This window comes from Doryrhamphus excisus, linkage group LG6 (assembly GCF_037039965.1).
Source record: "Doryrhamphus excisus strain RoL-2023G ecotype Guam linkage group LG6, RoL_Dexc_Guam_v1.1, whole genome shotgun sequence".
In the NCBI taxonomy this organism is placed as follows: Eukaryota; Metazoa; Chordata; class Actinopteri; order Syngnathiformes; family Syngnathidae; genus Doryrhamphus; species Doryrhamphus excisus.
In genome coordinates, this window is record NC_136362.1 from 14,899,519 (window position 1) to 14,923,846 (window position 24,328).

Below are 24,328 nucleotides of genomic sequence, written 5' to 3' on the forward strand. Positions count from 1 at the left end.
ATATGAATGGAATATGCAAATGTGAGTGGAAGCTGTGCATTGTCATTCCTTGTTTATTAGTGAAGACAGTGAAGACCTCTCAGTGTGAAGTAACAACCTTTTATAAGCAACAAACATTCATTTTACTTAGAGGTGTTTCATTTACAGGTGACAACATGGGACTGGACTCGAGCAGAGAAAAGCTTTACGGTCTATGAAATCATGTGCAAGATTTTAAAGGTAAGTCCCTTTAATAAACGGAAATACTAGACGTCCAATTTGTCTGTTTCACTCGTGTTTTCAAAAAAGCTAACCACTATAAAACATGGAAAACAACTAAGCAGGGTGACTAGTTAGCTCGAGCAAATAATGTTTCCAGTGGCACTAAGATACTATAACGCCACTACTGCCAGATGGGGAATGACCAATTATGGTACCAGACGCTAAAATCCTACATACCCAATTTGACACAGCTAAGGGCCATCTGCTCCAGAAAAACATTGCCACAGACGGTGTATAGTACAGCTTAACATGCAGTTGTACCTTTAAACAAAGTCCACTGTCAACGCCACTTGAGCGGGTTCAGTTCCATATGGTTCTGACCACATCAGAGGACCAGCTGATCCACCTCCCATCTGTATGCAGACTCCTCGGCATCCCATATGAGACCGACAACTGTCGTGTCCTGTGTAAAACTTCACAAAATGGTCCCCTGACGTGCAATCATTAGTGTAGAGAGAGAAGAGTAGTGGAAAGAGAACACACCCTTGCGGAGCGCCACTGCTGGTTTTCCTGGTGCTGGATGTGATGCCCCCAGCCTGCTGGCTCGTGCCAGTCAGGGAGCTGGTGATCCACTGCTGCCACGGTGAACTGGGAGAGCCTCTGGTGGAGGATCTCAGAGATGATGGTGTTGAACGCCCAGCTGACATGTTTGTCCTGTAGTAGAAGTACATTTTTAGCATAATTCATTTCAATCCATAGTGATTAAAATGAACTAAGGTTTTCTCCGGGTAGTCTGTTTTTTTCCTACATTCCAAAAACAAAGACCCAAGGATTAATCCTTCCCAGGTGAGTTACATCAGTAATGGCAGTGAAAGACTCCATCGCGTAGATAAGGTGCTAGTCAGTCAACCTGCAGCTAGTGAGTGTAGTTGATATTGACAGTGTCATTAAACGACTAAAGTGATAGCTAAGATAATTTTGTTAATTGTGTGACCATTATTTGACCCACACAGCGTTTGCTACGTATGTGTCTCCTCAGGACAACGACCTGGTGGACAAGAGAAAGCACTGCTTCAGCGTGCAGACGGAGAGCGGCGAGGACATGTTCTTCAGCGTGGAGCTGGAGTCGGAGCTGCTGGTTTGGGAAAAGGCCTTCCAGATGGCCACTTTCCTGGAAGTGGAGAGGATACAGGTGGGCGACTCACGGAAAGGACTTTCATCTCAGCGCCAGGCTCTGGTTGAAGATTAATGACTCTACCTAGCGGGAGAGTGAGTTTTTTTGTGTCCTTTGCTTGGCTCACAGCTCGCTTTTCTTCTCAATGCAGTGTAAAACATACGCCTGTATCATGGAGAGCCACCTTATGGGACTAACTGTTGACTTCAGCATGGGCTTTGTGTGCTTTGATGCCGCTTCCAAGGTGAGTGAAGGACACCATGACTGCCATACGGAGGCGGAGGTAAGATAATGCTGTATCCCTGAACACTGGAAAATGTGAAATGTTGCTATGGGTGGCAGAATCTGGATGGTTTTGGTTAGGTGAACGTTTGTAGTAAAAGTTGTTGGAAGAGTCACGACAGAATGCTTTAAAACTACCATATTTTTAGAACTTAAAAGCCTTTAAATCGATGAGGTGCCTTATAATCTGGTGCACCTTATGCCTTATGTGTGCATTGTGTTCCAAAATCTGTAACACGCCACACCGTCCAGGGCTGCAAAACAACATTGCACCCATCTCTCTACTACCATCAAACAAACACCAAGTGAAGCAAATGAATTTGGAGCTTGCCATAATTCCAGGAGGATTAAGAACAGAAAACTCCCCCCACTGGACATCGATGTAAACAGGGCATTCAAAGAGACGTTGCAAGCGCCATGAGAGCGACAATATGTGTATGGATCATAGGTGCTTGAGCGAAGGTTGTCTGAGCTTTGGCGAAAGCCGTCGTCATTGCTGAACACGTGAAGCATCCAGTAAGTTGCCTTGCTAGCAGGGTGACAAAGACAAGGACAGTTTGCATGGATTTAGATGCAATTGGTTGCAAGGGGGCATCAAAACAAATCCAAAATATCAGATCTACAGATTTATTCATTTTTAACCAAAATGTGGCAAGTTTGAGACAAAACATGTGAGAATAGAGATTGTTTACACTTGTTACACACATTTGTCATATCAGTGAATATCCCAGACATTTCTAAATTGCTATAATGTATTTTGTGCACTTTACACTGCAGCAGACCATGTCTTGTACAAATGAGGAAGAGAGAACCAACCGTAATACTAGTTGCCAGTAATCATCAGGGAATGCGGTTCCTAGTTCCTGCTCCCAGGACTCGTTTGGGCTGGATGTGGGCTGTCAGTTGTTGTATTAATAGGGCCATAAATAGTAGAGACGACTGTTCGGGATTAAGGGCTAGCAATGAGTCAAGCAAAGTTTTAGTGGAGCGACTAGGAAATATGGGGTTTTTCATGTGAGCAAACCAAATTGATCTGCTTGCTTGGAAAAAGATATAAAAGTCCCATGATTGTAGAGGTCTTTAAGTTTAGTTATGCCTTTGTCACACCACCTCAGAAAGGTTGAATCGGTGCATGAAGACAGAAACAGATTATTGTTGGAGAGTGAATCCTCGTCTTAGATATTCAGTCTCTGTCCCACAGTACTTGGATGTGGGGCTACTCACAATTCTAGCAGCAAGTTAGCGTAGTGGGTGAGCATCCAACTGTTACACTAGCATGCTTATCGCTATGAGTTACAAAATCTAGATTTTTCTTGTGTACATACCCAGCAGTCTCGTCTGCAGTGTTGGGCACGTTACTTTAAAAAAGTAATTAGTTATAGTTACTAGTTACTTCTCCAAAAAAGTACCTGAGTTACTAACTGATTTACTCCACTACAAAAGTAACTAGTTACGAGTAAAAGCATATATATTAATATATTAATAATATATTTCATATATTATTGACATTTTTTCGGGGACATAATGTACATTCGACGTGTACATTTTACCTTTGACATCAACGGGGTTAAAGTAGTGTCTGTACTTCCTTTTGGCAAACGCTGTCTTCTCACTATAGTCCTGCTCACTCATGCTGCATCTTTGGATGTGCTCTAAACACCCGCCCACCCAAGTTCTCTGATTGGCTGAAGACGCAATCTTACTGAACTTTAGCCAATCCTCATGCTTATGTGGTTATCTCACCCCCTTCCCTTGTCACTCTGCTGCAGATTAGTTATGAAGTAACGTGCAGTAACGGTGTGTCGAAAATGGTAACGGCGTTATGCTGACATTAAAAGTAATTAGTTAGCAGGGCTCGACAATAACGATGTACCGATGGCCCGGGGCAAGTTAAAACAAAATTTGGGCAAGTAAATCCAATCAGTGATATTCCCGTCGGGCAAGTGCACTTTGGCATGCCATACTGCGAATAGTTTTTTTCTTGTTTGGTGTTGGTAAAACACGGACTGCGTAATTCCGGTGGTAATTTGCAAACCAATCTTGAAATAGACCAATCAGAATTGGCCAGAATCGTTTATTTAGACCGCAGTCCACAGTCTGCGTTTTACCCACACCCGTTCTTGTTCGCAATCAACCAATCAGCGATCGTTTGACTACAAAAGCATCTATCATGGAGTCCCTGCCAACATCGTCTAATTCTTCAACAACTTCTGAAGGAAAACAGCAAAAAGCGATGAAACAGTGCCTCCTAAACAAGTATTTTATTAGCGGCAGCAAATCAAATGATGGCACAAGTGAGTGAATCACATTGCTGTGACAATTTGAAGTGGTCACAATGAAACACCACCGATTAGATCCAATACCAAGTGCTGATTTTGCACAAGCTACAAAATCTAGCGCTTCCATTTCTCTGTGTATTTTTCTCACCTTTGCTTCACAAATTATTGTTTGACCATTGAGCATTTTTTCTGCATTAATAACACTTTACTAATACACAAATCTGTCTATTCAATAATGTTTCATTGTGGTGCACAACTTATAAAAGGCAAAGTGCCTAGAAGTCTCTCGACAATCCAGATTTCCATGCAACGTCATGATCTATGTAGGAAAACAACCACAAGAAATGATAATCATTTCATCTTTATTTGAGATTCTCATGTGATGCCACAAAAATTAGATGATATCATTATGGCAGTCTTTTCATTTTACATGGGGCAGTTTCGGGCAAGTAGTTCTCACCTTAAGGATTCCCCATGGGCAAGTAATTTTTGTTTTTAACGTAGAGCCCTGGTTTACCCATTACTGGAAAAAGTAACGGCATTAATAACGTTGTTTATTTAAACGCCGTTATTTCCATCACTGCAACATTGTATGCAACATAATAGTTTGTTTTCTTCAGTGTAGCTAACTTTTAGTGCAACGTTTGCATATTGGGACTGTGGGCACAATTGTTATACAGACGGATTACACAGTTGAGCGGCACACAAGCAAAGCCATATTGTGTGGATGTTTTTTGGCTGCAGCTTATGTAAAAAAAACAAGCCACAATGTCCCCCAAGGATGATATAGTGTGGTGTAGCCGTTGCCAGCATTTTGTTTACACATCACATAACAGGCCAAATGACAACAGAAGAGGTAGGAACTACATAACGAACACCAAGTACGTGTGTGTACAGTTTGTATTTAATTGTTCCTTCCACAAAAGCAGCTGTTTAATTCCTTCTAATGGACACACAAACAACAGACAGAACCATCAGGTCAGCAGAGGTTAAATCTTCCTCTGGTGAATTCACCTGAAGTCTTACATGTTCCAGTCACGTATAACACACTTAACTGAAGCTCCAGGTTGTTTTAAAAACACAAAACAATAGAAAGTCTTTTTTTTTATTGTGGTTTATGATAATAAAAAATGAGAACACCATGTATCTTGGCTGGATCCCATTCTTAAAGGCGATGCCAGTAGTGTACTCTTCCTAATGGATGAAAAGCACTTAGTGTTGATCTGATCAATAAATTAAGACATAAAAGACATAAAATATGTGCCTTTACATGAATCAGCAGATGACTCCGCACTGCCTTTTTATTGCATGTGACGTTAGGACCCTCCCGCCAGTACCAGGAAGTCCTGTCCTATTTAAGAATACAGGCCTGACATGGACTGCTGGGCAAATAAAAGATTCTAGATAATACTAGACATTTTTTGAAAGGTTAGCAGAACCACAATGTTTACTTAATTTAATGCAAATATTAGATGGAAAAATCTGGATCGCTTCAGTTGAGGGCTGTTTGCAATATTTTGCTGGAGTAATGAGGTAAATGCATGATATGGTGTTTGTGACTACTATTACAAAATGTAATGCAACAATGCATAGAATGCAGTAGAAAAAATTAAAACACAGTCAGGACATCGGGAAGACCTGGGTTTGATTCTCTGCCCTGTGATTGGCTGGCGACCAGTCCAGGGTGTACCCCGCCTCTCGCCCGAAGACAGCTGGGATAGGTTCCAGCATACCCGCGTCCCTTGTGAGGATAAGCAGCATAGAAAATGCATGGATGGCTAGATGGCCAATCACAGCAGTGCATTGTATGCTGCTCAGCACTCGTGCTATTATGTTCCTGTGAATATTCTCATTCATCCAGGCCATTGTATTCTCCGGGCATTGAATCGATCGCAACCAGACTGTTCAGGTTGTCTTTGAAGACGTTTCGCCTTTCATCCCAGCAGGCTTCATCAGTTCATGCTCTTGACTACATGACTAGATATTGACTTGACTTCTTGACTAGATATTATAGAGAAGCAAAACGTTTTGTTAGACAACTTCAACAGTCTGGTGGTGACCGATTCCATGCCCTGAGTATAATGTTGTTACGTAATACCAGTAGTATCAGTTGCGGTTATGTCCAGTTGATCGTCTATCTATCAAGATAGATAGACAAGACAGATTTGGTTGAGATCTGTTTGCAGTAAAACAAGCTACAGTCGTCACAAAAGTGCATGGTCGATGTTGAACGCATTGGAATAGTCATGATAGTGCATGGTATGTGACTTGTGCACCAAAAATAAAATTACATGAGTGCCAGATGAGCCGAAATGGAAATGTTTGGCTGTTCTGTTGAGGTTCTATGGATTTCTGCCCTCATCTCCTGTCAGTTGTTGTTCTCACAATGTTCTAACCTTAGCTGATAGTGATACTGGCCTCCAGAGGATTCTAGTAACATAAAAAATATATGCAAGCTTCACAGCTACACATTTATGTTCTTTTTATTTCCCTACTGGCTGTAATAAAAAGTTTACAACACTACCATCAGTGTCCATCGTGTTGAGTTAGACATCAATTATTCATTCATATATAAGCAGGTGATATGTGTCTGGTTGATAACATTTCAGGCTGTTCTGTGGAGATACAAGTTCTCTCAGCTAAAAGGATCATCAGATGATGGGAAAAGCAAGATCAAGTTTTTATTCCAAAACCAAGACTCCAAATCTATTGAAGCAAAGGTAAAATACGTCTTTAGTTTGAGTCTTAAGAACAGAAAAGATGACTTGGTTATTTGTTTATTTTGTGCAGGAACTGGAGTTCTCCAACCTGTTTGCGGTGCTTCACTGCATTCATGCTTTCTTTGCTGCCAAAGTGGCGTGCCTGGACCCCGTGTTTGTGGAGAGCCAGGCTACGGCTGCCAACGCCGGCATCCCTTCTTTGTCGAGCCTCTCGTGCAATTCGCACACCCCCAAACTGAAATTCACCACTTGACACAGCACCTCCGGATTAGTCACGACTCCGTAGCCTAAGAGGGGAGAAAGAAAAAAAGACTCCATAAAGACTTCCTCAGGAAAAAAAACCTGAAATCTCCCATTAAAGCCTTTCTGGGATGAAAAAGACAAGAAGACTCTATGGACACCAAGTGTGCGATTTGAACATCCTTTTAAGCCAATTTCCTGGGACATTATTATTTTTATCATTATTATTATTGCTAATATCCACACATCACAATAAGAAAATGCAGGTAGTCCACTTTTGTATAAACTCCGATTGAGGATTTGGAAAGATATTTCTGCTCACTTTTGGGGAAAGTTTGCTTACACTATATGTACAAAACTGGACACACTACTAATTAGGCTAATTTAGGCTGTAGTTGTTCTGCCTCTGCGTTTTTTTTTTTGTATTTGTGACAGCTCTGAAAAAGTGAGATTTAGTAATATAAGTCAAATATTATACGTGTTCGGACAGTTTATTCCGAGGTGCGACACATATGTAATGATAACTAAATGGCGTCCAAACTATGAAAATTCCTACGTGGTCAAATGCGTCGCAGAAAACCACGTGACAGTGTTATCTTCTTCAATTGGTCAGCGATGGGTGCGTAAGAAAGTAAACAGGAAGAAGGAAGGAGTAGGGAGGGAAACCGCTAAGAAACAAGCAGCATCAACTGTCTTTTCCCCGAAAACTTTGACTGTTGACACGGACACCATTGCACCAGGAAGCAGCGTGAGTACATTTTAAAAGACGCGCTGTTGGTAGTATTTTTACTACCTGTAGTTCCGTCGACGTTATGCTATTTCGTTGAGTCCGTCGAAAACCACTGAACAGAGAAAATGTAACCGAAAGGTGTCTGACCGTACAATTAAAGCCAGCCCTCAGCTTCTAAGGTCCATAACCATATGCTTGGATAAGTTCGGTGTGGAAGAGCAGGTCTATAAAACACATTTGCATTGAACTGTAAGTGTCTCCATGCTTTTGTCCATATAGTGTATATCATTAGCGGCAAAATGTGTGCTGTTGATGTAATCACATTCAAAGAGAGGCTCATCTCTCCATTAACAATAAGTCAACGTGATTAGAAAAGTAGACTTTTACTTTCCCAGCAATATGTAAATAAGCCTTGACCTTAAATAATAATGCTTTTAAAGAAATTATTTGTTGACCCGCCACAGAGAAGTACTGTCTGTAGGACAGGGGTATCCAAAGTTTTTTATTTGTAAAGGAAATTAACCAAGTAAACAATGTTGAAAGTGTTAAAATGAATGAATTATGGCCCAGATAACAACATCCCCCAGAAGGCAAAGAAAAGGATAAATGATTCATATCCAAACCAAAATGGCCGACTACCTATGTGTCTTACAGTGAAGATGTTCTTGTCATGTTGACATGTGTACCAGATTTTCCTGGTAAATGGACACTGGTTCCTGGTATTTGTCACTCTCCGGCGAGGGCTCAGCTGAAAATGGTTTGTTGATACATTATTGCCACAATAGCCTATACATCGCATTTAATTATTTCAACAGTTAGATTTAATAGTCCATTCTATAATATAGTCCTTAATAGTTAGATAATAATAGTCTTGTTCCTTTGTCACCTAGACCACAGATGTTTTTTTTATTTAATTTAATTAATTGAATTAAAATATAAAGAGTACACAAGTTACCCCCACAAAAGTTTGGACACCCCTGCTGTAGGTAGTACTCTCTACATCGTTTAATCTTAATTCTATGGACCAATTTAAAAAAAAAAAAAAATCTATGGTTGTTTACTTTTATTTCCTGAATATGTTCTGACTCCAGTTTGTAAATAATGATAGAAATACATGAGAAAATACTTCTTACAGGTGAAAGGTCATTCAATGGTATTAAAATGCTTAAAGGTTAAATATAAAGCTTAAGATGCCCCTCCCCCGCCTTCGAGCATGTTAACTCTCAGGAGTTAAATTGGGGTCATGTTTGAGTGATTCACAGTTTTAAGTCTGGAGGAAATGAACACAGTTAGCTCACGGGTGATACTTCCTGTGCATTGAAAAGATCGGAAAAGGTTGGAATGGTATGGCCTTCATAAAACACGGGATTTACAGACAATGGGGTGGATTTTATTTTTGTGGCAGATGTTTTATTAACAAATATACTGTGTCCTAAATTAATAAACAAGATTTTTTTATAACACGGCTTGCTTGTGAGCAGTTTCATTTGTGTTTAGACAGGTCACTGATTACATTTTTACATTATTACATACAGTTTATGGCACCAGCGTAAATACCGGGTCAGGCAAAAATGATCCGACACATTTTTAGGTTAAATAAAAGGCAAATAAAGTAAAGAAACCGAAAACTGTTTTTATTTTCGAAAAGTACATATAATGCCATTTGGCTATGTATGTGTGTATGTATGTAAAATGTAAATAAAATGTCAATTATTTCATGTACTTAAAATAATAAAGGACAAAATCGCAGACAGAACTTTAATTGCAAATCCTACAAATTTCTTGACTGAATACACACTCCATCTTTAAAAGTTATTTTGAAGATGACCAGAGTAGAACTATTCATGCTGTAGGCATGTCAAACATAGATCTACCCTGTCGTACATTGAAAAACAATCCCATTTGTGTAAAAACCTCCAAAAGATTGATGAAAATGTGTCAGAACGTGAAATAAACTCACTTTTTATTGGCTTATTTATCTTGTACTTGAATCTGCAGCCCTGGCAGAAGTAAAAAAGAAAAATGGGTGAAATAAAACTGATGATGTCATAAGGGTGGAGGCCCTGAGCTGTGACCTGCGAAACGTGGAGAACGCCATGTGATAGATTATTGCAGCGCTCTCCTTCCATGTGCATGCAAGAACCAGTTGCCGTCTTTCTCCTGGCTTGTGCAAGTTTACGTTGCATGAAATAGACCGGATTTGGTTAGTTTTAAGTACTGTCACAGCATGTTACCAAATGTTGTGCGGTCTTCAAACGGCAGCAAAAGGAAAAAGAACAGTCTCCTGCTGAATGACTCCTGCACAGCTCCTCCGTCTGTTTATCTTTACCACCCTTGACTTTCTTGTCAGTTGACTCTAAATAAGATGGTGCCGTTAAAATGAGAAATGGAGGCAGTGTTTGTGATTGTGACCTTTAATTTTGTGCCAAACATTCACAGAGAAACAACACCATTTTGTAAATGAACTGCACACTGCAGGAGGAATCCAACGCCAACACGATGTGTTTTGGCTCTTTCGCAGAATGCTTACAAGTCGTTCGGCTTGACAGAAGTCGGCGTGTGACCAAAGACTGAGATCAAAGATCGCCTGCTTTTACCAAGCCGTAATGTGCCATCTTATTGGCTTTTATGAAATTGTAGATAATGCAGAGGAACCTCCAAAGTCAAACACCCTGTAAGTTTGCAAAAGTTAGCCATCAAGGATGAAGTGTGATGATAACCAAGTGCTTAGCTGCAGCAATGCAATTAAACATATCAATACATTAGCAATACCTATAAATGGCCACTGGGGGACAGTATCACTCTTTCTGCTGCCTCTCCATGACATGTCTGTCCGGGTGTTAGCATGTTTTACAATGACTTTGGAACAGAATTGTTTCGATTTTGGAGATTCCACTGTACTATAAGACTCACCATGTAGAATGGGTCATTTAATAGCCGCAATTTAACAAAACAAAAAAAAATCAGGGCTTGTTTTTTGAATGACATTTTTCATCATTACTCACGATAAAGGCATTCTGATTTTCAAAGTAAAAATACACAAACTAAATGTCACATCATCACACACATAATTTCCCCTCCAAAATCTGAGTATTTGTCATCATATGCAGAGAAAATGAATATTTCTAACACTAAATATATTTCTCTATTGAACAGACAGCAGTGGAGTTTTGGTGTACACAGTTGCCAGTGTGAAGTTACAGTACAGCAAGAAGGTGCTACAACAAACCCAAAATAAAACTGCATACTACTGTATATCCATGTTTTTTTTCTGACAAAAATACACCTCAGCTTTTTTTAATCACTAAATGATGCATTCAAAGTAACATATACTGTATGTGACCACAAACTGTTGGAATGTTCTTCCTAAAATGTGACGCTCGCACTTAAAAACGCCACCACTAATAATAATAACAGGAAAAGGTCTGCAGTTTCTATAATCCAAGTTCATCTGCAGCACATAATGTTCACACAATAAGGTGCTTTGTTGGACACTTTTACATGAAAAAAGGCATTTTGCATTGCTTTCAATACAAAACCTAAGCAATATCACTTTACATTAGTCTCAATTAGGCCTTTTTATGGATTCATATCACACATTGTTTTAAAATAACCCAGCCATGATGCTGGTGAGTATTTTCATGCATTATCGACACTTTTAATGAGTTCATTCTTGTTTTGCTCCAATGCATACCACATCAAGTAAAAAAAAAAAAAAAACACAGCTCCCTGTAGAAAAAGTTGTTAAAAGGTGCCCCTGTAGAAAAAGTTTATAACACCGTGTCATGGTTTCTTAGGAAAGGAAGGTAGAAAAACCCACCCAGTGCCCCCCCCCTCCAGGCACTCACTGTCATTATGAAACTATGAATTTGCTTTTGTTTCTGTTGGGGAAAGAAGGTTAAAGCTTCAAGCTGGCTGCATGGCCACACACACACAGTGTAACCTACAAAAACAGGACACCCAAAAGTGGTACAATTTGGACTTCAAACTAAATTTTTTTTGGGGGGGGGGGAATGCCTCAAAAGTCAACAATTCTCATGCGATTCAGCAGCAAATGCAACATGGCTATCATTTACATCCTGTATGTAGTATTTTACCAAGTAGATACTAACATAAGTACACCCTTTAATCCCAGCAATACCTATAAAACAGCGTTGGTGACAGTATGGCAGCGCAAACACCATCCCTATTCATCTTCAAAGGGGGAGTCTATTACTTTAATCCTCATTAAATAGTCTTTTGATTGGTCAAAAGTCACATTACATGAATTCGTATTAGGAAAATGTGTTTTGAAATGGGATCAATTCCAGCAATACCTATAAAACGTCTTTAAGTGACAGTATTGCCCATCCTGCTTCCTGCCCATTATGTGCCCATTAGGTATCTTCAAAGGGTGAGTAGTTGTACTTTGTAATTTTCTTTAGTCTGACTATACAGCGCTTATGGTATGTCTCCAGAAATAGCTCTAAAACGCAAACACTGCAAACACCTTCCTCCTTATTCTGTCAAGCGTCTTCAAAGGACGAGTAGTTTTACTTTTTTTGAGTTTTATTTCATCTGATATGAAATGGTACTTAAACACTGCCTGTACAGTAAATAAGGTCTTTTAAAAGGACCCATTGGGAAACATTTTTTAGAAATCTGAGCAACTTCAACCAGCATGTTCTCTGTACACATGTTGTTTTAGTCGGCAGACATCTTGGCGTGATCAAACTGAAGAAAATCTTCATTTGTGTACATTATACATCATTATTTTATGTACAAAATCAAAAGAAATCCAGCTATACAAAAGACAATGATAACATTATTATCCATTATGATCTGTGACGCTGCTCTCCCGTACAGTTTTGGCATCAAGATGTGGTGGAAATAATGCTACATTTGTTCCGGAGAACAACAAAGGGGGCCAAGAGTCATTTCTTTCTGTAGTAGAGTAAATATTCTTTCAGGGACTCCGGTAGCGGCAGAGCCATGATTTGGTCTCTAAACAGGTTCGTCTGTTTGAGGATCTCAATATCGCCAACGTCTCTCTCCTCCTTGTCCTCCTCCTCTGCGTCCTTGTGCTCCTCCTCGCCGTGCTCCTCTTCACTCTCTACCATTTGAGGGATGAGCTGATTGCCCACGAAGACGTAGGTGTTGATGCGGCGCCGTCTGCAGTGCCGCCGTTTGCGCTTCTGCGGCACCCGTTGGACCACCCCTCTGGCCTGGCCCTCCTCGCCTCCTCCGGCCAGGTCTCTGAGGGTGCGACGGATGTAGATGCGAGACAGATCCTGCAGGGTGCGCACTGTCACCGGGGCTGAGGACAAAGAGAGGGAGGAGATACACTTCTTCAGAGGCAACGTAACTAGGTCAGGAAGAAACTATTACAACGGGAGAAGTCTGTCATGCTGGAGGCCAAAGTCAGACGAAGCATCACTGATTTAGCTTTCCAAAGATGGACTTAGGCACACTTTTGCTTTCATTTCATGTATGTGAGGACGCAGGCTGAAGGAACTCACGCAACTGGACAGTGTCAGGCTTGTCCCCATCAGCTCTGCTCTGCTGGGCCAAGGGGGCAAAGGACACGGCCAAGATGTTCTTGCTCTCCCATGTGCACTGGCCAGTCCTGGTGATCTGGGTCAGCTGCAAACACACACACACACATATACACACAATTACATACACATGTGCAGCAGGCCCTATACAGTAGAACATTGTCTAACTTCCTTTATTCGTATCATTTTCTCAAATGCTGCGGGGGGTGGAGCTGATTGGTGGAGGGGATCGGTGTTTTAAAGCAAGTATTGGCCAATATCGATACTGGTATCAGCCGATACCGATCGGTGGCCCTTCAATCGGGGCACCCCTAATATAAATACATATATTTAGAAATATTGTAAACTATTTACTTTTGCTCTTAATTGATAACCTTTTTCCCCATTGTAAAACAGATACTGATAATATTACGATTCGGACTTATTTTTCATTAAAATAGAATTATTTGGGCGGCACGGCGGTCTAGTGGTTAGCACGCAGACCTCACAGTTAGGAGACCAGGGTTCAATTCCACCCTCGGCCATCTCTGTGTGGAGTTTGCATGTTCTCCCCGTGCATACGTGGGTTTTCTCCAGGTACTCCGGTTTCCTCCCACATTCCAAAAACATGCTAGGTTAATTGGCGACTCCAAATTGTACTCCAAAAATGTGTTATTCGAACCTTAAACTTGTAAAACTACCTCCTTTTTCCCTGTGCAATACTACAAATTAATTTTCTTCAAACTAGAATATTTTCTTGTAATACTGTTATGTTTTTTCTTGTGATATTTACATTTTATCCGTGTAATTTTACCACTGTATTCTCAAAAAATGTTGGACTTTTTTAGCATGGAATTCCAACGTACCTTGTGATAACAGACTTTATTCTTATGAAATTTTATTTTTTTTTCTCTTGATATTTTGATGTTATTCTTATCAAATTTACTTCATTTTCAAAGAATTCAATTTTAACAATAAAATTTTACAATAAAATTTCATTTCATTCATTTTCTACCGCTTATCCTCACAAGGGTCGTGGGTGTGCTGGAGCCTATCCCAGCAGTCTTCGGGTGAGAGGCGGGGTACACCCTGGACTGGTGGCCAGCCAATCACAGGGCACATATAGACAAACAACCATTCACACTCACATTTATACCTATGGAAATTTAGAGTCGCCAATTAACCTAGCATGTTTTTGGAATGTGGGAGGAAACCGGAGTACCCAGAGAAAACCCACGCATGCACGGGGAGAACTCCACACAGAGATGCCTGATGGTGGAATCGAACTAGAGTCTCCTAGCTGTGTAGCCTACGCGACTAATTTCTCGTAATTATTTCACTTAATTATCATTACTATATCGTTGGTTTTCCTTGTCTTACTTCAAACCTAACCCTTACAGTGTTAGGACTTTTTTTTCTTATAATCTTCAGTAATAATGATCAATACTTTTATCTTGCATATACCTCATTAAACGCAAATACTGATGGAGTAGGTAAATAAACATTCAGTGTGTTGATGTGGCACAAAAAAAGCTTGGTAATGTGAGAGGTGTATGTAAAAAGCTATCCAGGCACAATTAAAGTGCACACAGACTCATGGTGCATGCTAATGTTATATCTTGTTAAGGGGGTGTGTGTAATGAGAGAGGCGTACAACCCAGCTCCATTAAAATCAGCAGATTAAAACCTTTAGGCCAGATGTCATGTTCATCCAGTCTGCAATAGCGCATGGATTAAAATGCTTCAGACTTTTACTAAATGACAAGGGCCATCCAGCATCCCCAAATATAGCAAAAAAGACCAGTTTAAGAGTTTCACATGAAACATTGATGCATGTGCAGCTTTAAAATGCATGCGAGTGCAGCGTGACTCACCTGATCCTCTATAGGCATCACCAGAATGCCGCCAATTTTCAGCAGCACTTTCATGTAATTTTCATGGTCTTTCTGTACCCCCGCCCCGCAGTAAATGCGATCGTACTGGTGGCTGTCTGTGGAGATTTCCAGACAGTTGCCCACCACAAAGACGGGCTCGCAGAATTCAAACCTTCAGGGCAGAGGGGGGGATAAAACAAAAAAAGCATATACATAAAAACATCTTTAGTGGCGTCCTCGCTTTGGCTCTTAAAGAGTCCACGACCTCATATCTGCGGCCAATGTAAGCACAGCGTGATGATGTCACATTATTTCTCATTTTTATATGCTTTTGGCTGCTGGAAGGAGGAAGGGGGGCAGGTAAGCCAACACTGCCATCAAGTAGCCAACTGATGCAAAGAAGCACATTATGTCTTTGAAATTCCCACACAGTCCTGACACCTGAATGATGTTACATTCAGCTGTCCTCGGGTGGACAACAACACATTTTTTTGAGAATGTGTCACATTTGTTGTGCTTGTGTACTCACTTATCAAAGCTGTCGCTGTTCTTGATGAAACTGTCCAGTTTGTCTCTGGCGTATTCAACCACATCCTTGTGGAGCTCAACACCGTGATTCACACCAAATGGACCTGGAGAAACAACACAAAAAATGAATTGACTTTAAAATAGTTACAGCTCTCATTTTTTCCTGTGTTATCCACATTAATATAATACTTTTTTCATAATATTAGTACATAGTATTACTATATAGTAAAGTACTACCAAATAAAGTAGATATGATAAAAGTAAACAAGCCATTTAAGACTCATGCTTGTGTGTCTTACTATGAATGTGTCCCTAGTGGAGAAGAGTGAGTGGCGCACAGGAAGTGACGCCCAGGTCGTGTTTTTATTGGGGATTATTGTGCCTGTTGTAAGATCACTCAAACCTGCAATAAAAGTCTGTTGTTCCAGCAATCAAGTCTGCTGTGTCTCTCACTGAGCACTAGCATAACATTACTGACATCTAGTGACTAGTGTGTAATACTACATCTTTTCATTGTGTATTTAAATGCTTCTTCTGAATGCCTTATATTTGTGTTTTAGTTCATTTGGCCATTTTTATGCTTGAAAATTCATAATTAATACATACATTTTTTACTAACAATAGGCCATATTCATCCATAAAACAACACAATTAGTTAATGAATATATATATTTTTGAAAAAAGTGAGTTTGTCCAGGGTCCAGGCTTACCAATGATGAGGCCCACCATGGTGCTCAGGTAGCCCGTCCCACTGCCCAGGTTAAGAAAAGAAAGTCCTGGCTGCAGCTTGAGGGCCTCCATCACTTCAGAGTAAATGCATGGAGCTGACAGGTGGATGTTGCCATGTTTCCATGCCAAGTCCTTATAAGCGCTGTCCCGATAGCTGTCCAGATAATAATCACCTCGGTCTATGGCACGGAATGCCTGCTCCACTCTCTCTGTGCGGATGTATTGCGCCTCTTTCAGGTTATCGATGAGATCGTCATTATCCTCCCCGGCGCTCACTGCTCCCCCCATGCCGATTGACCAATAAGTAAAGAATACAAATCAAGCGGGACCAGAAGACAAAGAGCGTTATAAATTTCTTCAGTGAGGCATTGGAGTTGTTGGCTGGAATGTCCAACCTCTGGTGTCACAAGGCTGTCATCTCCAGGCTGAGTGACCTGAGAAAGATTAGACAAACATGTTACGCTAACATGCCAGGTAACAGCTATGGTTAACACCTACGAGAGAAAACATCAATTATTTTTCAACACAGATGAAAACAGGCGAAACATAGCTACCTAACTAACTGATGTAAGACTTTTCGAAGCCTTCATTTTGGTTGGAATTCCAAACCAATTCTAATCTTCAACATGGCGGTAAAATAAGAATGCACTTTTTTTTCACTTCTTTTCATAAATGACTCCAGCAACTAGGCAGAACTACGTTCCTCATCACAAACCTCCGACCAGAATTGAACTCAAAGGGCCAATTGAGGGGGTCAGTCATTGTTAGTGAATTATACTGCTGATGGGGATGTCACAAACTTCATGTCATCTGAACTATCCCTTTAAGACTGACTAAACAGCGCCTCTGATGGTTACAGCCAGGTAGTACAATCCAATATGCCAGCAACAACAACTCCACACAAGCGACTAAATTCTTAATGATCAATGAATCCGTTATGATCCTCTTCCCTCCAGGTATATCCAACAAATGAGAAGTGATGCTTTCTATTATTCACAAGGTCCTGCAAAACAACAGTACACCGCATGGAGTAAACACCGGAGTGATAGCAAGATGATGCTACTGTGTTTTGATACCCTCCCACTCTTCCTCACAGCCAGCGTTGCGTACTTTGTGATCCACATCTCGAATTTCCACTCTGCCTCCTCAGCATCTCTCCCATCATCTGACTCAGCTAATAAATGACATTCGGAGGCCACTTGATAGCGGGGGGTCATTTTCCATCTCTCAAAGCATCATTGATTTGCAAGCGCAACCCCTCGTCCCCCTTCGGTCATCTTTCCATGCTTCTTGGTCCTTTGGCATCCAGTTCAAAAAAGCAAAAGTGGGTCAGGCAAAGTCTACAAATAAAGCGCCTTTAGGGCCACTGCAGTACAGTATTACAGGAGAAAAAATTACTACTTTTAAACAAGCATGGGTGAACATTTTACACCTCAACAGTCATGTGACAACACACAAGATGACCTCGCTTGACCCCTGACGTGTATGGAAAAGAACTGGATGTGAACTCAGGGTCAGGACTGACAGCTCAGATCCGCATTGGAACACCTCAGTGAATCATGTCGGATGACCAAATAGATCCTTGGGTGCAGCCATCTCTTAAAGTCAACTTAACGTCACGGCACTTCTAATCCTGAAGGCTAGCATCGTGTCTGCTGTTTCACTGTTAATTCCTTTAGAGGCCAGATGCCATACTTCTTAGTTATTGCATGTTCTTGATTTCTTATCATTCAAAGCATCTGTTGGTTATACCGTATTATAAATATGAAAAAATTATTTGGAAGGAAGTTTGGTCAAATCCATCCATTTTCTATACCGCTTATCCTCACTAGGGTATGCTGGAGCCTATCCCAGCTGTCTTCGGGTGAGAGGCGGGGTACACCCCAAACTGGTAGCCAGCCAATCACAGGGCACATATAGACAAACAACCATTCACATTCACATTCATACCTATGGACAATTTGGAGTCACCAATTAACCTAACATGCATGTTTGGTCCAGATTTATGTAATGTAATGTCCAGATTTAGATTTCATGTAATAGGAAAAAAATGTATTGTGTCTTTAAGAAGCAGGAGACACTGAGAGGTTTAGTTTACCCTGTAATGTGTGATCAATATGTAGCTGCTATTCCACATGAATGGTACATAGAAATTCATGACAGTCGTACCACTACAGTCACAAGCTCTTGTTACTTAAATGAATCCTGCAAGCACAGGTAATCTGGTCATGCAGCACTAAAACGACATCACTAAGGCCCAATTGTGTCCACACAATGCCAGATCAGTAAATGGTCACATCCATACGGGAACAATCCACAAAGAAACACACAGCTACATGTTACAGTGGAAACAGATCCATTAGACTACAGAGATGACCACTGTTCGAAATAAGTAGACTACTTTCAAAATGTCTTCACTTTTTTGTTGTTTGCTAATTCCTCATCACATATCAAGCATATGGGTAAGTTATCGTCAATGGCAGAGAAAATATATTTTTCAGTCCATGCAGAATTAAAATCTCAATTTTTTTTCCAGAGATGTTTCTTTTTTGGGATGTATTCATGGTTAGCTTACCGCAGGGGAAAAGACGCCTCTAATGTTTCATCGAAACCGGCTTACCCTCCCTCTTGCTTATCCAATCACCACTAAGAACTCCATGATTTATTCACAGCCTTACAATCAGATATTTCAAACTCTTTTTAAATATGTAGATTTCCGCCACTCTGAAGAGGCTGTGGCTGTGGACCTGTGGATTGCTAACCCTATAAGCTAAAGGCTAAAAACACATCGAAGACACTCCAAGCAAGGAAACAAATGAAGAATAGCAAAGGACTGTTTTTAGGGCCAGGGGTTTAAATGGCATTCTTGCCATTGTTCCAGTGCAGGTAAAGGCAAAGAAAGGCAACAAGATACTCAGCTGTTATATATGATCAGATACTCCTTGGACAGTCAAAATCTTATGAATGACCTTAAACCAAACACACGTTAAGCTTCTTATTTTCAATGTGAAACGTAACATTCAAAGTAGGCCTGTCACGATAACAAATGTATTGATTTACCGAATGATTAACCGGTTTAATCCGGTAGTCTTTCTGTGCTCCAACGGCTGGATGACAAGAGGGTTCACTCTGCATGTGTCTGTGTGCATTGGCTCTATATGAAATGAAGAAGAGAGAAGAGAGCACAGAAGAAAGTGAGCATCTTCTCAGCTATTAAGCATCTTTGTGTCAGTAGCGGGGCTACACGAGTGCTTGCAGTTAGCAAGCACACGCAAATATAAATGAAGGCGCATAGTTTGTAAGCCGAATGCCACAGTTTTCCCCCCGATAGTCAACACTTTTATTGGTAGAGTAAATATTAAACAAAATAGTACAAAATAGTGTGCGTTCACAGTGCCTTTAATAAACGCACGCAAGTCGTGGAGTCTGTCAGTCTTATCCATTACTCAAATATGAGCCCTTACAATAGTTTGACAATACACTACATAACTGTGTGTGCGAAGTGTTTATTTTTCTGACCAGAGATTACCTTTATATACCTAATGTAGCGTCGATGGGAGTACTTCCTGTTTCCCAGAGTGCTTTACTGTACAGTTTTTGTAAAAAAAAAAAAAAAGTCTGGAAAGCACATAGTTGAAGCTCACATACTGTAGTAGTTGGTAGTGTATAGTTTGTTTTTATCCACCTATTGTGTTGCTGTGTGTGTGTGTGTGTGTGGACCTTTTTTACACCAGGAGTAGGAATTGACTCTCCGCTGATATATTGTGCCTCACAGAGGTACCATCTAGTGGTCAAATGTGACATAACACAATGATGACGTGACAAAATGATCTTTGGATGATAATCTTTTTTAAGTCTAAATTATCGGTCAATAGTTAATAGCACAAATATCGACCAGCAAAATTTGCTATCGTGACAGGCCAAATTCAAGTCATATTTTCTGTGTTAGACATGTGCTTGAATGTGGAAATATTTACAATTTTTTAAAGTTTTTGTCACTGAAACCAGTTTCCAGAGAAGAAGTTTTGCCAAAAATACTCCCACCCAGTAATTGGGATTCTGTACTGTTGTGACGCAGTTTTGGTTGAATTTCTGTGATTTGTTATATATTTTTTAGATTATGCCCACTCATCGGAGGCTTTTGCTCAAAGATTCAAGTAAAATTGTTCACATTTCCAAAAGGATGCCATTCACTGCCTCACATGCTACAGAATCTCTGCACATTTCAACAATTGTTTTGATACTGCACGTCAGACAAAGATTAATGTACATTATCGGAAAGTTTACATACCATCAACTGTCCCTGACTATCTGATGCAGATGCATGTAAATAAAAAGGCAAGTAAATCTTTTTTTACAAGCTCTATTCTCCAAATCTTAGAATAATAATATGGGGTTTCATACCAGCGTTAGCTAAAAAGCAGTCACTGCTCACTGGTCCTGCATGTTGCTGTATTTACAGAGCTGTCAATGTCAAACACTGCCAGTCACCATCATACCTTATATGACATAATAATGCAAGTACATTTTATAAAAAGCAATAACCATTAATTTCTCAAGGATATTTAACATTGTAATTGGAATGTCAAGAGCTTTTAATGGGTTGGAGTTTAGAGTGAACCAACCTCAATAGTAGTTGCCTGTAATCATCAAGTAATGTGGTTTCTAGTTTGTACTCCCAGGACTCCTTGGGGGTGTACATCAGTTGATGTATTAATAAGCCCATTAATGACACTAGCCACTTCTGTTCAAGAACAAGGGCTAGCAAAGACTCAAGCAAAATTTCTGGGGGGCATGTAGGTGGGTTTGAGTGTGGGACTTCTCAATGGACAGAAAACAACATCAAATTCTTACGCTCTTACGTGTACATTTGTCATGATTATGGGATCACAAACAGCAGATAACACCTACTTCTCCGCATTATTGCCCATATTCCAGAATGGTACAAAACTTTTAGATTGCATAAAAACAATGAGGTCACATTGGCAGGAGTAGAATAATGTTTATAAAATCACATTTGGACTTCACACTATAATAGCCACCGCAAAAAATGGAACCTTCACATGAAAATATTATTTTACGTACATATTTTCCAAATATTTTGCTTTATTTGTGTACTTCCCCTAAGGTGCTAACACATCTATGATTACATTGCATTATTGATATCGGAGCAGTACCTGTTTGTGTTCAATTACCAACATGTCATCTAATTTTACCTAATCATGCTTGTCTTCCTGCATAAAATCTACACATTTATGTTCATGTTTCACTCACTCAAAAGGTATTTTAGAAATGCAAAACGTGTTGCTTGCTCGATGCATAAATAAGAACTTAACTGATATTGTCATTATATTTTGTAAACCAATTGTCTTGAAGCTTTGTAGTGTGCTTTGTCTCGTTAAACGTGTAGCTACGGGGGTTACTAAGGTTACCATAGTACCAGTACACCTGACATTTGCAGCCGCTACTTTTTAAAGTAACAGAACTCAAATTTGTGCTCGTCTAGAACTAATGTAAATAGTGCTTTGTGATTGCTATTCAACAAATTGTTGTCAATGAAGATGTTAAAAAAATATGAGACTTTTGCCGTATTTACAAAATGTTTTTGTGTAGTTTTTAAATGTCTATTTACTAGGCGTTTTGTATTATTCTCAGATGTTCCGGGTTCCATTGAGAGTGGCACCTCCATCTTCCAATCGCCTTGCTCGTTGACACGTGACGTGGTTGCCACACAAGCCAGAAGCCTCTCAACCAATCAAAGTGAGTGACGACACAGTCAAAACAACAACAGCGTTTTTCACGACATGTCGAGAGGGCAACGCTTATTAATCACCGCTGTGTGTGTGTATGTCTGTGTTCTTTCACTGTGCCACCACATCTGTGACGAGTAAATAACAAACCAGACATCAGTTCCAGACTAAAAACGGGGCACAATGACTGTGTGTGTGCATTTATATTCAGCTTTTGTTCCCAATTGGAGCAGAGCGCAGCAATAACTGCCAGTTCTCTGCAATGCGATTAACCCAAATCTTTAGCAGCAACTGGTTAAACCGGTTGGTTAAAAAAATAGAGCTTTCAGTGGCATCCCTTGCACATTTAATAAACAGTTTGACGACAAATCTAAGAATAATGGCAACCAAGATTTCGTCGATGATCTTCCCAGTGACATAACTTCGCCAATGTTTTTGTTTTGAGCCAGCAACTGCCAGCATGCATAACTCTAAGATAGTCGTGACAAAATGGAGAAGTACAATTAAAGATGGACGCTGCAAAGCCTTCATACACGACGTACATGCAATGTTATTCGTGTGTTTTGATCGTAAAGATAATAATGCACTGGCTAGCTAGCTAGCGTTAGCTTGCGGAGGGCCTGAGTGCGCCATCACGAAAACACACAAAGCAGCTTTGGACAAGCTTGCAGATTCCCTTTCGCTTGATAAAACAACCACGGTAAACATGCACTGATGACGCAATTAAAAAGCGTCATTAATAATGATAACTGAATTGCAATAATGGCCTAGAAGATAATCAAAACCTAGTAACTTGGAAACAAATGAACAATACTCACAACAATGTCGTGTCGCATCAAGTCACTGCTTCTCTTTGGGTGCAGTGCGGCCCCTCATGGAGGATTTTATCAAGATTTCCAGCTGTGATCAAATAGTTTTTCTTCTTTGATGTATTGGGAGGGGAGGGGGGGAAACGAAATTAAGAGTAGAGAGGACGAGTGCTTGGGTCTAAGTGGAGGAAAGAACAGCTGACAGGATGTAAACACAGTTGGTCACGTGCTTTGGACGCGTCGCGATAGGGACGTCACTGTTTATGTATCTACCTCACTACTGTCTGTACGTACTTCCTAGTGTTATGATGATAACCATAGAGGTGTGCAGTTAATTGTCTTTAATCAATCTAAATGGTGATAGTATGATATGACTATATCCATAGTGCGATGACATTGATATTTTTCAGTTCTCTTGTGTTTATTTTTACAAATATATCACCCAAACGTAATAAATAAATTATATGAATCAATGTTAAAGCGGACCTAGTATGCTTTTTCCACTTTTCTGACCTATAAATGTTGTTAAAAGGTTGTAGTCTCGTGTTAATCGATGCCAACGTTTCAGATAATGAGGTTTACGCAGTTCGGGATGGCCCTGAACTTGGTTTGTTAAAAAAAAAAAATTCTAACACTGGCTCCTGTGATGTCACAAGGAGCCGGGCATCCTTATATGGGCATGCGCTGCAGGCTAGATACACTCTTTCTGGGTGAAAAGTTGGCAGAAGTGGTTGGAGTTGATTTCCAGAAAGAGAAAAATATTTTCATTTGTCAATGGCATTTCCCACAGGACTGTTTTTATGCTGCTGCGCGTCCACAAAGGAGAGAGAACCACAGTGTTGGCCTAAGAGAAGCCCCCCACTCTCACTGGGAAAGGTGCATTAATAACCGATATTAATGTTACACTAAATTAAATCACACTATGCTGCACTCAGTAAACGCAGGAGTTCTTGGAGTTCATACACAGTACAAAGGAGCTTAATCATCATCAAAGGACTTTAATCATTTATATATGTATATATATGTATATGTATATATATATGTGTGTATATATATATATATATATATATATATATATATATATATATATATATATATATATATATATATATATATATATATATGTATATATATATATATGTATATATATATATACTCACAAAAGTTGAAAATGGAGTTCAACTGTAGTCCCGAAGGACGGTACTTAGGAGCACTGGGGAGTGTGACCAATCACAGCTGAATGGGCATGCTCGGAGGCGGGCCATGGGTGGAATAAATTGAAACAGATTCTGAAAGATCTAGAAAATTTTCTGTATGGGTTATTGTGTGTAGCTGCTCTATAGGAGTCCACAATTCAATACCAAGGGTCGAAAAATGACAATATAATATGTTTAATATGTTTTATAGTTGTATTGTTGACAAATTAAATTTTTGTTTTCCTGAAATAAAAAAATCCAAAACATTTTAACTATAATGATGAAAATGGTAATATTAACGAT

General features: G+C 40.0%; 2 protein-coding genes across 4 annotated transcripts in view; one reads left to right on the forward strand and one right to left on the reverse strand.

Annotated features, from left to right (window-relative positions):
- Positions 1–9,092, forward strand: part of sntg1 (syntrophin, gamma 1) — a 36,496-nt gene extending 27,404 nt beyond the window's left edge. For both annotated transcript variants that reach the window (XM_058066866.2, XM_078791522.1), the window contains 5 exons: positions 148–219; positions 1,241–1,393; positions 1,527–1,619; positions 6,546–6,656; positions 6,727–9,092. In XM_058066866.2, coding sequence (XP_057922849.1) covers positions 148–219; positions 1,241–1,393; positions 1,527–1,619; positions 6,546–6,656; positions 6,727–6,909 — 612 coding nt within the window. In that variant the 3' untranslated portion in view covers positions 6,910–9,092. The remainder of the gene's footprint in view (positions 1–147; positions 220–1,240; positions 1,394–1,526; positions 1,620–6,545; positions 6,657–6,726) is intronic.
- Positions 9,093–10,547: 1,455 nt separating this feature from the next.
- On the reverse strand, positions 10,548–23,053 carry pcmtd1 (protein-L-isoaspartate (D-aspartate) O-methyltransferase domain containing 1). 2 transcript variants are annotated; one of them, XM_078791523.1, is made up of 7 exons: positions 22,839–23,053; positions 19,331–19,424; positions 16,252–16,704; positions 15,543–15,645; positions 15,014–15,185; positions 13,125–13,248; positions 10,548–12,922 (listed from the first exon to the last, which is right to left on the reverse strand). In XM_078791523.1, exons 3-7 carry the CDS (start codon positions 16,556–16,558, stop codon positions 12,540–12,542), a joined length of 1,089 nt encoding a protein of 362 aa, XP_078647649.1. In that variant the 5' UTR covers positions 16,559–16,704; positions 19,331–19,424; positions 22,839–23,053; the 3' UTR covers positions 10,548–12,539. The 2 variants fall into 2 exon arrangements, with proteins under 2 accessions (XP_078647649.1, XP_057922852.2); XM_058066869.2 differs by lacking the exon at positions 19,331–19,424.
- Between the last annotated feature and the right edge of the window lie 1,275 nt (positions 23,054–24,328).

Excerpts from the sequence above, each read along its gene's own strand:
- pcmtd1 (XM_058066869.2), bottom strand. The coding sequence starts at position 16,558 with ATGGGGGGAGCAGTGAGCGCCGGGGAGGATAATGACGATCTCATCGAT. Across the intron at positions 15,646-16,251 it reads CATGGTGGGCCTCATCATTG|GTCCATTTGGTGTGAATCAC; the intron begins GTAAGCCTGGAC and ends TTGTTTCTCCAG. Across the intron at positions 12,923-13,124 it reads GCCTGACACTGTCCAGTTGC|CCCCGGTGACAGTGCGCACC; the intron begins GTGAGTTCCTTC and ends CTTTGTCCTCAG.